The 13,611-nt window shown below is 43.1% G+C and overlaps 1 protein-coding gene across 1 annotated transcript in view; it reads left to right on the top strand.

Annotated features, from left to right (window-relative positions):
* Positions 1-13,296: 13,296 nt before the first annotated feature.
* Positions 13,297-13,611, top strand: part of Abi1 (abl interactor 1) — a 91,502-nt gene continuing 91,187 nt past the window's right edge. The window contains exon 1 of the mRNA XM_033759659.1: positions 13,297-13,578. Coding sequence (XP_033615550.1) covers positions 13,462-13,578 — 117 coding nt within the window. The 5' untranslated portion in view covers positions 13,297-13,461. The remainder of the gene's footprint in view (positions 13,579-13,611) is intronic.

Genomic DNA, 13,611 nt, shown 5'->3' on the forward strand with positions numbered 1-13,611 from the left:
AATAGGGCACGTGTGTAAATACCAAATAGTTTTCTAGTGTGAGAAACTAAAAGTGTACGTGAGAACAGGAATCTATAATAGAGGATGCGAGATAGGAAGAAAAGGTCCAAAGGGGAAGGGGAAGTGGGGGAAAGGAGAGAAAGGTGAAAATATTAGAAAAGAAGGAAGGAACTAAAACACAGCTTTTCTAAATAGGGAGAGGTGGAGGGCTGAAGAGGAGGGAAGGGGAAGGGGAAAGACAAGAACCAACATCTATCACGCGTAGATAACAGGTACGTATTCCCAATAGGGAATGTGACCATAATGTACACCTAAAATGCACTAACGAACAATGAATAAAAGACCACAAAAACTTCAAATCTATAACCCATATTTCGTCCTTTATTTTTTTAATATTTATTTATTTATTTTGTTTTTTTGAGACAGGGTCACTATGTAGCTGAGACGGCCCTGGAACTCACTAGGTAGCCCAGGCTGGTCTCAAACTCACAGCGATCCTCCTGCCTCAGCCTCCCAAGTGCGGGTGTGTACTACCATGCCCAGCTCCATATTTCTTCCTTTAAAAAAGAAAATGAGAAAAAGATCAAACTAAACTGAAAGCAAAGAAACAGAACAGAGACTGTGAAAGATTACATAGAGATGAGCAGAGGTAAATGGAGACTTTATGAAGTCTTTCTGCTTTAATGAGTAATAGTCAAGCATGGAGACCCACTTGTAATTCCAGCTATTGGGAGTCTGAGGCAGGAGGATCACAAGCTCACACCCAGCCTGGGCAACTTAGCACAACCCTGTCTCAAAATAAAAAGGGTTGAATATTCAGTGTGAAGACGCTGGGTTTAATCTCCAGTACAACCCCCCAAAATTTAAAAAAGGTAACAAGTCTTTCTTTTTTGACTTAAAAACTACGAAACTGCTGTATGCAAGACAGCATGGTTCTGGCAAGAGGCTACACCTATGGATCTATGGGATGGAACTGAGTCCAGAAATAAAACCCTTCACTGATGGCTGAGAATCTGTTACACAAGTGGTGCTGGGACAACTGGATAGTGACGTGCAAAAGAATGAAGTTGGGCGCCTAACTCACATCATGTGCTAAGATTACGATGCATGATAGATGCACATGTGAGAACCAAAATGCAGAAGAAAGCGCAAGTGTTAGCTATTGTGCTTTCAGATCATGCAGTGCTTTCTTAGGTATGAAACCAAATGCACAGATGACAAAAGAAAAAACATGATTTGGACTTCATCAAAATTAAAACTTTTATGCTTCAAATGACATCACTAACAAAATGTGATAAGAACATCTCCAGAATGGGAGAAAATATTTGCAATATATATCCAAATGTCCAAAATAAATATCCAAAAATATAAAAGAACTTTACAATTAAATAATTAAAAAGACAAGCCAATAGAAAATGTCCAAAGGCTATCGGTGAGGTAGGTGATGTAGCTCTCTTTTCTTTTACTGTCTTTGTTGGATTTTTGAACAGTTTTCTACTAACTTCACAAAATGAGTTGGAGGATGTTATTCCTATTTTGTGCTCTGGAAGCACTTGTGTAAGATTGAAAATATCTCTTCCCTTAACATAGTCATGTTTCCCTACTCAAGGTTTTTTTTTGGGGGTGTTGTTTTTTGTTTGTGTGTTTGGTTGTTTTTTGCATTTTAAATTACCCAAGGCTGGCTGTGGTCCACAAACATTAAATGGAAAATTCTGGACATAAAATTTAAATTGCACACTGTTTTGAGTTGTGTGATGAAATCTCATTGTCTTGCTATGCCCTGCCCAGAATATAAATAAATCATCCCTTTGTCCAGTGGAGCTGCGCAGTATATGCTACCTGGCCATTAGTTACTAAGTAGCCAGGTCAGTTATCAAAACAAGTGTGGTGGTATCACAGGGCTTTTCTTTCCCCTTGTGGTACTTGGGTTTGAACCCAGGATCTTCACACTGAGCTACATTAAAAGTCTTTTTATTTTTTTTTTTTGAGACAGGGTCTCACTAGCTCGCTGAATTGCCCAGGTTAGCCTAGAACATGACATCCCCTTGGTTCAGCCTCCTGAGCTGGGATTACAGGCAGCTCCCGGCTTCATGGCACTTTGATTTACAGTTTGGTGTCTCTTCTATTTCAGGGATCCACTGGGTTTCTTGGAATGTATCTCCATGAGGATAAGAGGGGATTACTACAGTGCCAGGGAAGAGTGAATCACCATCCCCAGACTAAGTATGGTAGCTTTCAGTTGTACTGAGTTTGATGGTAGATAATCTATTCAAACTCCAAACCACCAGGCTGTCTTTCTACTTTTAAAGCATCTCTCTTCCAATCCTCCTTCCCAAATGGCATTGGTTGGGTAGAAGTTCCTGCATCTTCCCTTAGTATAGTCGTCTCTTCCTACTCAAGGTTTTTGGGGGGTGTTGTTCTTGTGCTGTGTCCAGGAAAATGCTAGTGAGCAATGGAACCTGACTGTTCTGGGCCCCAGATGTGTAGCTTTTAGGCATCATGTTGATGGACACTGGCTGCTAAATTCTATGATTCCCATTCCTGCCGTGGCCTCTGATTATAATGTCTCTGAAACATGCAGCATTTTTGTTTGTTTGTTTGCTTGTTTTTTGAGACAGGGTCTCACTATGTAGTTGACACTGACCTGGAACTCACTGTGTAGCCCAGGCTGGTCTCGAACTCACAGTGGTCCTCCTGCCTCAGCCTGCCGAGTGCTGGGACTACAGGCGTGCGCTACCACGCCCAGCGAACATTCGACTTTTATATTCTGACCTGAAGACTTCAGTTCTCAGCATTTCACATGCCTCACTGAGGCTTGCATGAATTTGGCGGCAGTGGGGAGGGGTCTGTGGGGGATCTGCAGTTACTAGAGAATGCAGGTGTATCTCAGGGCCCACTGTCCCAAATACCTCCTCAACAATGTCTAAACTAGCACCTGGTGCCAAGAATGAGAGCGCATGACTGTAATTCTCTGGGAGGCTGAGGCAGGAGGACTGCAAGTTCCAGCCCAGCTTGGGCAATTTAGCAACATAGGGATACCTGTCTCAAAAACAAAAAAAAGGCTGGGCATGTAGCTCAGTGCAAACGCCTTCAGTTCATTTCCCAGTACCACAGAACGAGACAAATCAGAGTAAAATGCAAAACGCTAGGACTTGGGTGCAGTTTCACCGTGCTAGCCTTTGCTGAGTGGGTAGTTGCAGAAACATGAGCTTGGACCTGACCAAAGGGCGATGAGGACGAAAAATAGAGAAAGAAACGGGTTAAAGTCAGACGGCCAGGGGGCTCTTGTGTCCCTTCAACACAAAAGGAAGAGAAGAACAACATGCACGGTAGCAGCATAGGAAAGCAGTGCACAGCGCTGATTCCCACACAGGACAGAAGAGGGCCAGGCACTCTACATCCGGAACACTTCTGTCTTGAGGAACAGCACCCGTGATCTCTGAAAATACAGTTTTTGTGCACCTGACACAGTTTTTTGTTTTTTAAGTACTCTTTTTTTTGGGGGGGTACTGGGGATTGAACTTGGGTCCTGGCGCTTGCTAAGCAGGCACTGGAACCATGGAGCTAAATCCCCGGCCCCCTTATATCCTCTTTCAGAAGCCTCCCTCTCCATCTGCAGGGTGGTTCCAGTACCTCTGTGCCAATGCCGTTCGACCACGCCTCTGTTGCCAGAGACAGGGAAGGGAAAGGAAATGAAACTCAAGTCGGAAGAATCAGATTTTATTTTTGAGGAATACAGCTTTGGAACTGAGAAACTGCAACCTCAAGCTGGGTTTCTTGAATGGAGCCAATGAAAGTCTCTGGAACCAAGTTTGCCATCCCCTGTACTACGTAGAAGGGCTAGAGAAGAGAATCTTTCGGCAAGGAAACAAGACATTAACTACAATCCTGCCTGTGCTCCCACTGGCCTCCCCAGTGATTTGTTCTAGAACTTTCATACTTTTGTAGGAGTCATTGCATTTCTATCTTTGGGTTCTGTGGCAAAGCTGAATATTCATAGTAAGATCCTTTCAAAAATTTCCTTTTTTACCCCGTTAAGTACTGGCTGGAGTAGTTTTCTACTCTACCAACTAAAGAAATACTGATTTTATGTGGATTACCATTTGTCCTTAGAACTTTTTTTTTGTACTAGAGATTTAGCTCAATCTCATGCATGATAATGCACAAACTCTTATCCCTGAGCTAGAGATATTATTATTATTATTTTTTTTTTTTGTACTGGAGATTGAACTCAGGTCCTTGTGCTTGCAAGGCAGGCCACCGAACCGCTGAGCTAAATCCCCAGCCCATGAGCTACAAACTTTTAAGTGATTTTTATTCATCTCAATCGGTCAGAGTTCAGTCAGGATAAGCCAAGTTACTGTGGGCAGTGCAAAGGGCAAAGGATTTAGAAATCCATTGATTGTGCTGAAGGGACAAAGTTCAGAAAAGGCCATTGCTCTTGACTCAACTGTAGGTCCAGGGAACGAGGTACCTGCTGCTTCCAGACCTACTGTTCCAGAAACTTCTCTGGTTGTCGCTAATGACTGACTGAGATGTGTCACCGAAGCTGAGAAACAGGGGTGGAGGATCATACATATGTCGATTCCGAGTCTTCCAAAATCAACAAGAGATTAATTCTTCTGAAACATATTGCAGCTTCTTGAAAAGAAGGAAAAATGGCATGCAATTTCAAAGACTGTATTTTTTATTTTTTTTTGTGCTAGGACTCTAGGTAGCTTTTTTTTTTTTTTTTTTTTTTCCCTTTTTTTTTTTTTTTTTTTTTTTTGCCCATTGCTGATTTTGATTATTTCTTGGCAGTAGCTTGCTTCACACTAAAATGACAAGGGCACTCTGTGGTGGTTTGCTCATGGTATTTGAGGAAGACCATTCCTGTATTGATAATGAGATCTGCCTGAGGACCAGCCTGTGGGTCTCTTCTGTTCCAATATTGTAACTCTGCATAAAAGGATTGCTGGCATCCGTTATAATAAAAGTTGGAGGAAGGCACGCAGTTCACTCCAACTCCTGAAATTCCTGGCTTGCATTGGTGTGGCTAAACTGCACAGAGAGCTCCATGATTCTTTCTTTGCTTTCTGGGAGTTCCTGCAGGGTGACATTATTTTATTTTTATTTTGTATTTCTTGTGGTACTGGGGATCCAACCTAGGGCTTCTTGCAAGCTACGTGAGTGCTCTACCACGGAGCTACATTCCCAGTCCGACAGAGTCCCCAAGAAGCTAGGCCAGGAAATGATGAAGGATCGCAGAAGTCCAGAACATCAGTTAACTAAATTATGTCTCCATTCCAAATTCTTACACCGAAGTCCTCAGGCCCAGTCCCTTGGATGTGAGCATACTTAGAGATAGGTCTTCAAAGAGGTAATTAGGTTAGGAGGAGATCTTTAGGCTGAGGCCCTGACCTGACATAACCGGTGCCTGGTGTCCTAATAAGAGGGGAACCAGGGACGCAGAGAGGAAAGGCCAAGGAGGACACAGGAAGAGGATGACAGCCGACAACCAAGGAGAGGAGCCCCAGCAGACGCCAAGCTTGTCCACATCTTGATCTTGGGCTTCCAGCTCCTCGCCTTGTAGAAATGGCTGCTGTTTAACCCATTCGGTCAGAAATATTTTGCATGGCAGCCCTAGTGAACAAGGATAGACTTTGGTACTGTGAAGTGGGGTGGTGCTAGGACACATAACCATAACTGCGGAAGTGGCTTAGGGACTGGGTGAGAGGTAGATGCTGGAGGAACGTGAAGGCATAACTAGAAAGGCCTGGCCCAGCCAGTAGGATTTTTAATTAAATTAAATTAATTAATTAATTAATTAATTTTTTGGAGTACCGGGAATTGAACTCAGGACCTTGCACTTGCAAGGCAGATGCGGTGCCACTGAGCTACATCCCCAGCCTGTAGAATTTTTTGTAGCAGGCCCAGTGGACGAGTATGTGTCTTACTGTAGAGAAGGTGACCATGTCCCCCGCGGTGAGGTGGTGGCAGTGAGCAGTGACAATCAGGGAAGGCCAGGCGGGCAAAGAATCCTTGTTGCTCGACTCCTGGTTTCTGTCTGCTGTACCCTGTTGCTACTCTGCATTCTGGTTTGTTTAGCACCTGCTTCCAATTTATGGTCCTGGGGTGCAGTACTGCGAATTTGCTAGGCAGAAGTGCAAAGCTCTGGAAGGATGTGGCCTTATTCCTCGTGTGGGGGACAACAGTAACTGCAGTGAGTACCTACCAGCCCACCCCGCTGTGGTTTTGCCAGGTACATCTCTTAAGCTTTCTAAAGATCTCTGTGACTGTCAGCAACCTGATATTTTAGAGCAGAATACATAAAATTTCACTCTCTCCCCATGCATATGTGCAGAATGGTTATAAATTCTTTTTATGAGCAATTGATAAGCCTAACTAGAGTTCCATGCAATGAAATATACAAGGTCTGAGTTACAGTTTGAACCCTAGGATTAGACTATTGAGTTTAACATGAACACCATCATTCCTTATTCTGCTAGAAATTGGCGGGTGGAGCTGGGAATTGAACCTGGGGCCTTCCCAATGAACGACAACGCCAACCTCCTTTTTTTTGGTTAATTTTGAGTCAGGGTCTTGTTAAATCATTAAATTGTCCATGTTGAGGATGAACTTGTGATCCTCCTGCCTCAGCCTCCCAGAGTGTTGGGATTACAGGTATGTGCCACCAAGTAGGGCTCCTGTTGGAATTTCTCTCCAAAAAAGGTTCATTATCATTTATTTGCAAAATCCACAGACAAGCCCAGCAAGGTGGCACATCCCTGCAGTCCCAGCTACTTGGGAGGCTGTGGGAGGAGAATCACCAGTTTGAGGCCAGCCTAGGCAACTTTGTCAGACACTGTCTCAAAACAACGAAGAGGTCTAGAGATGCAGCTCAGTGATAGACACCCGCGGGCTTGATCTCCAGCACTAGAAGGAAACCTAAGTTGATAGAGTGTAAAAGTCTACAGAATGGGAGATGCTGGAGGAAAAACTATGCAGCTGTGGTAGAAGTTGGACTCTGAAAAGTGGGTACAGTGCTCAGTTTACTGTCACAATATTATCTGCTGCTTTTCCCTGCTGTGCTGCTGGGATCACACCCAAACCCTCCTGGAAGGTAGTTGTGCATTCTGCCACTGAGCTACCCTGTTCCCTGGCGGTTCTCACCATTAGCTCTGGACTATTTAAGCACCTTTATTGCTTGTCAAGAAAGAGACATCATTTTTTTGTTTTACAAACACACACACACACACACACACACACACACACACACACACACACACACACACACACACACACACACACACACACACATTTAGCTGTTGTTGTTGTTTGTTTGTTTGTTTTGAGACAGGGTCTCACTATGTCGTTGAGACTGACCTGGAACTCACTAATGTAACCCAGGCTGGTCTCAAATTCACAGTGATCCTCCTGCCTCAGCCTCCTGAGTGCTAGGATTACAGGTGTGGGCCACCACGCCCAGCTTGTTTTTCATATTTGAAGTAAGGATTTTTTCTCTTCCTTACAGTTTATTTAATTAGTTGCATTACAATATAACTTACAATAAAATAATGATTTTTTTGAGACAGCACACTACTAAGCAGGTCAGGCAGGCCTTGATCTTGCCCTGATCTTGCCTCAGTCTCCCTGGTGCTGAGATGGTAGGCACACACCATGCTCAGCCTAGTATGTGTACGTTTTCATTGTGCAAGTCTATGTAGGCTGGACAATGTCTGTAGTTGTGTAACAGTGTGATGCTTGTGTAGTTATGCACTCAGGATCTGTAACACTTCCGCCGCCTGTAAAAGTTCCCTTTTGTGCCTCTAAACTTCCCATCGTCTCTCCAATCTTTGGCAAAGTCTGATCCGATTCCTTTCACAGCATTGTTCCCTTTTCTAAAATTTCATATAAACGGACGCACAGTTTATGTAGTCTTTTGTGCACCTGACTTCTTTCACTGAGCATGATGCTTTTGAAATCTGTCCCTATTACTGCATGGATCAGTTTGTTCCCTTTTTCATACTCAATAATATTCCACCATATGGATATACATCCTATGCATTGTTTCAGGTCCCGCTACTTTGAATAATACTGCTATAAATTTTTACCTATAAGGCTGCCCGTAGACATAATTTTTCAGCTTTGGTGGGTAGATACCTCGGAGCAGAATTTCTGGATCACAAGATAAGCACACATTTTCCTTTCTGAGAAAGTACATAACCACTTTTCTGAAGTGGGCTAGAGTTCCCAGCAATGTGTGAGAGTTGCAGGCCCTGAACACACTGTTCTTTAGCACTGCTGTCTCCAATCTTGTTAGTTTCATCTGGTTTTAATTTGTATTTAATTAATGACTAAAGATTAGCATTGAGTATACTGCCATGCCTGACTTTTGGCTTTTTTGATAAACTGGCTTGTCATATTATTGAGTTGTAAGACTTTGTTATGTAGTTTGGATACAATTCCGGTTTTGGAAATCTCCCAGGCTAAGCCTTTGTCTTCCTCCTCCTCCTCCTCCTTCTCTTCCTCTTGTGGCATCATTAGAATTTCTGAGGATGTGCTTCCCTGCAGGTGCTCTGCTCTTGTCTTACAAAGCCTGAATGTACTGCCAGTTCCTGAGCAATGCTACCAGGAAGTAGCCAGATAGCCAGATAGTATTAGCACAAGCTCACTGTCACCTCCAAATGGGCAGTGGTCTCTGACGAAAATGTGAACAACTGTGAGTGTGAGGGGCGGCCGATGGATTGATGGATTGTAGTGGGGACTAAATCCAGGGTCTCACACTGAGCTGCGTTCTCAGCTCTTTTTTTGTTTGGTTTTGTTGTTGTTGTTATTGTTGTGAGATAGAGTCTTTCTAAGTCGCTCACTTGTCCAGGATGGACTCCAACTCAGAACCCTACTGCTCCGGCCTTCCAGAGTGCTGGGATTTCTGGCATCTAACACATTTATCAGCTGTTTTTTTGTTGTTGTTGTTTTGTTTTTGTTTTTGTTTTGAGACAGAGCCTCCACGCAGAGTCCAGGATGGCTTTGAATGCATGGCAGTCCCCCTGCCCCAGCCTCCTGAGCGCTGAGGTTACAGGTGCTCATCATCATGGCCGCCTGGCCTTTATTCACTTTGGTCACCATGTTCTCACGCTGGCTCAGAAGGGAGGGAAACTCGCGAGCCTTATGCAAGCCTGGCCCAGGATTTATGAAGCTTGCTTGATTAGACTTGGAGGGGCCATACGTCTGGGCCAGCTTCTCAGCCAACTTCTCATTCTTGTTGAGTTTCTTTCCCTGGATATCTGTGCAGGCTCCTGCTCCACCTGGGCTTGTCACACAGGCCACACACGGAGAACTGGGGTGGAGTGGATGGATTTAAGCCTCAAGATGCCCAAGAGGGCCATAGTTCTTCAGGGAGATTTACAGCTGACTATTTGCAAACATAGCTGGCGACTGTGCCCGACTTCCTCCAACAGCCCTGAGCTCACAGGAAGCCTTGTACAGGATCTACTGCTCATGCTGCCTCGAGCCCCAGTAACTGGGAAGGAGAGCTGTCCTTTCACCCCTCCACGCCTCCTCCTTCCTCCTCCTCTTCTTTCTGTGGTTTGGGAACCAAAGCCAGGGCCCTGCTTGAGCTAGGCAAGTGGATTATACTGAGCTATATCCCCAGCGCCCACTATATCTCCTTAACAGAGTCTTTTGAAGAAGAAACTTTTGATTTATTTATTTTTGGTACTGGTAATTGAACTCAGGGCCTTGCCCTTATAAGGCAGGTGTGGGGCCACAGAGCTAAATCCCTGGCAGAAGAAACATTTAAAATTTTGCCGAAATCTAATTCATGGTTTTTCCTTTTGCATTTCACATGTTTATGACCTATTTAGTTAATGTTTGCTTAACCCCAATCCATTCAGATTTGCTCCTCATGTTGTATTCTAGAAAGTTTACAGTTTCAACTCTTTCGTTTGCTCCATGACCCATTTCAGTGAGGCAAGAGATTTTGAATCTCAAACTAAAATGCCTTTTAGAAGACAGCTTGAACCCCACATTGCTGCACAAATGTGCATCAAACACAGTTTGTCGGCCAGGGATCTAGCTCAGTGGTTCCACCACCCGTCTTGCAAACACAAGGACCTGAGTTCAATTCCTGATGTAAAAAACAAAACACAAAAAACAAAAAACAAAACACAGTTTGTCTCTCCCTCCAGTCCAGTTAAGTAGAAGGAGATGCAAATTGCTATTTATTATTCTACTTACTTCTGGAAGATTGGAAATATCTTACTTTTTATCATTATAACATGTGTCTTCTTTTTTATTTCTGATATTATTCACACCTTTGCTAATTTTAGTATTCAAGTGTCTTATTTTATTTTTTGATTTTTTTGAGACAGGGTCTCACTGTGTAGTTCAGGCTGGCCTTCAACTTGCTGTGCAGCCCAAGCTGTCCTCAAACTCGCCTCAATCCACCTGCCCCAGCCTTACCACCACATCCTGTATGGACTTTTGATCCATTAATTTTTCTTTGTAAATTTTTGCCTTTTATACAGACAGCCTTGAAAAAGTTATAAGAATATTTTATCAAGGCATTGTTCTATAGTTGTAATTGAATGTACCTCTGTACTTCTTTACCTTTTTCTTTAAACCTTGGTTTTAAGTAGCTTGGTATTATTACTGTGATCACAGTTTTCTTTAGGTTATTTTATTTTATTTTTTTGAGACAGGGTCTCACTGTTCAATTCAGGCTGGTCTTGAACTCACTATATAGTCCAGACAGGTGTTGAACTCAAGGCAATCCTCCTGCCTCAGCCTCCCTAGTGCCAGGATTACACATGTGCACCACTGCACCCAGCATTTGCTTTAGGTTACTACTGGCCTGGTAAATATTTTTCCAATGCTTTATTTCAGTGCGGCTTTGGTTCACAGTTGTCTCTTGTAAAAATATATATAGCTAGATTTTTTTCCTCTTAAAATATCATATGAAAAAAAATCACAATTAATTAATTAATTAATTTTTCATACTAGGGATTGAACTCAGGGCCTTGGGCTTGCCAGGCAGGCATGGCTGAGCTACATTCCTGGATCAGATATTTTAGTTTTTGACTTGAAAAAAGTTGTTATTTTGGCAAGCCATAGGGTAATCAACCTCCCCAAGGAATTTTATTTTCATTGTTTCTTGTATTTCACATTTTCTGTTTTTCTGAAAACCAGTACAACAGTGGTTCAGACATTTGAACTATGATTATCCTTTGAATGACATTTAGGTGCATTTAAATTCTGGGTTGAGAGTGCTTCTGCATTTGTGGGCCATAGCATCAGTTTAATGATCATCGTTACTGTTCAGTAAAATGAAATGTGATGGAGTAGGAAATATTAGCGCCACAATGCTTAGTTCTGTGTCAGCATGTACAAGCATACATGGATATATTCATAGCTATTATGTATATATTCCATATTAAAACTGGCCCATGTAGAGATCAAGATCAACAATATATGAGATTGTAATAATTTTCATTAAATCGTGTTTGGATTAATGATAAATATTAAGGTAAGACTTATGCCTTTTTCAGATATCCATAAAAGTAATCCATTCATTGACTTATGGAGTATAAAAGCTTTGATGGAGAATCTAGTAGGGAGCAGATGCCATTTCTTTTATGTGGAAAAGGTACATTTTTTTCTTATAGTGGTTGAACATTTTATAACCTCTGGTAAAGATAATAGTCTAGAAATATCTACCCATGGCAGCCTTTAAAACTGGTTGTGTAATGTCATTAATCCTATAGCTGTGATTCTCAGTGGCTTCAAGGTTAGGAATGAAACTGGGTTTCTGGTGGTGTTGTTGAAACAGGTCCTTGCTGTACAGCTCACACAGGCCTTGAACTTTGTGTGTAGCCCCGACGGGCCTCGGCTGCCATCCTACTGCCTGCAGAGCTGCACCCCTGCACCCTGCTGAAACTGTGGACTTTTAAATGATATTTGAATTCATTGGACAACACTTTCTGTAGCCCATTATATCAAAAGAATTTAATGTCCTGTGGAAGTGAAAGCTTGAAGGGCCTTTTGAGACTCTTCCAAAGCAAGTGATGATATTAAAAAAAAAATTAGGAAACAAAAATATGTGCATGACTTAAACAGCCTATGAAGATAAGTGCAAAGGAAAGTTTAAGATTAAATAAAGACTGGAAAGTACTAAACATTATGTGCATTTATTTGCAGTATTGGGAATCATTTCCAAGGCCTTCACACAGAGCTTAACTCCCAATCCCTTTTTTTATTTTTAAATTTGAAATGGCGTCTTGCTAAGATGCTACATTGTCCAGGCTGTGTTTGAAATTACGATCCTCCTGCCTCAGCCTCCAAGAGTGGCAGGATTTAAGGCGCATACCACCACATCTGACTTGTATTCACTGTGTCTTTCAGGGTGTAGAATATCTTCCCAAAACTTGTACCCCCAATTTCTACCACACTGGTCGGTACACAGCTGGCAACTGATAAACTTTTCTTAAATTTTAAATGAACTGCAGAGCGTGTGGTGGTGCATGCTTGTAATCCCAGCACTTGGGAGGCTGAGGTAGTAGGAAAGCTGCCAGTTCGAGGTCAGTCTGGGCTACATAGTGAATTCAAGGCCAGCCTAAACTACAGAGCAAGACCCTGTCTCAAACAACAACAACAACAACAACAACAACAACAACAACAACAACCCCAAAAAACAAAATTTAAAGAACTGATGGGGTTAGAAGTTTAGAAAGTAAAGCCTGAGTCACATTATCTCTCAGAATACAGAAGAGGTAAAGTAATTATTTAATTGCTGTTTTTCTTTTTTTTGGTACCGGGGATTGAGCTCCAGCCCTTGCACTTATCAAGGCAAGCAGTGGAACCACTGAGCTAAATCCCCAACCCTTTGGAACTGCTATTTTTAACCCTTATCTGAATCTCTGATTTCTTAATTGACTAAGGCCAAGTTTCACTGCTTCTCCTGGTAAGGCTACCCTTTTGTAAAAAAAAAACAAAAACAAAAACAAAACAAAACAAAAGAAAAAAACCAACAAAACAAAAAAAACCCAACAAAACAAAACAAAACAAAAAACCACCCTGTGGCGCCATCTTCCGGAGCTGTAAGGAAACTCCGAATTAAAAATCCACACGATCCTTTTCTAGGCTCTCTACACTCCTCCCATTTATTTTTTTGAGGTTCTCTGCACGCATGCGCCTTGGGTTAAAAAAAAAACCTAACAGAAAACCGAGCCATTGAAACTACAATTCCCAGAAGGCCATGCCACAGGGAAAAAACAAATCTCGCGAGAGAATGTGACCAGGGCGGCTGCGCGAAGTGGGCGGAGGGGCGGGGAGAGTGAGGAGGAAGAGGAGGCGGAGCCGTCCCACAATACCAGGCGGGCGGGCGGTAGGCGGTGTATCCGGGCTGAGAGGCGCTCGGAGCCGCGGCGGAGCTCGCAGCCCTGTCTCTTTAACGCGAGAGGAAGCGATGCGGAGGGGTGGAAAATGGCAGAGCTGCAGATGCTACTAGAGGAGGAGATCCCGTCGGGCAAGCGGGCGCTGATAGAGAGTTACCAGAACCTGACCCGGGTGGCGGACTACTGCGAGAACAACTACATTCAGGTGCGGGCGCGGGCGCGGGCGCCGCCGCCGCCT

Source organism: Fukomys damarensis, unplaced genomic scaffold, assembly GCF_012274545.1.
Source record: "Fukomys damarensis isolate Sample0158 unplaced genomic scaffold, DMR_v1.0_HiC HiC_scaffold_37, whole genome shotgun sequence".
NCBI classification, from domain to species: Eukaryota; Metazoa; Chordata; class Mammalia; order Rodentia; family Bathyergidae; genus Fukomys; species Fukomys damarensis.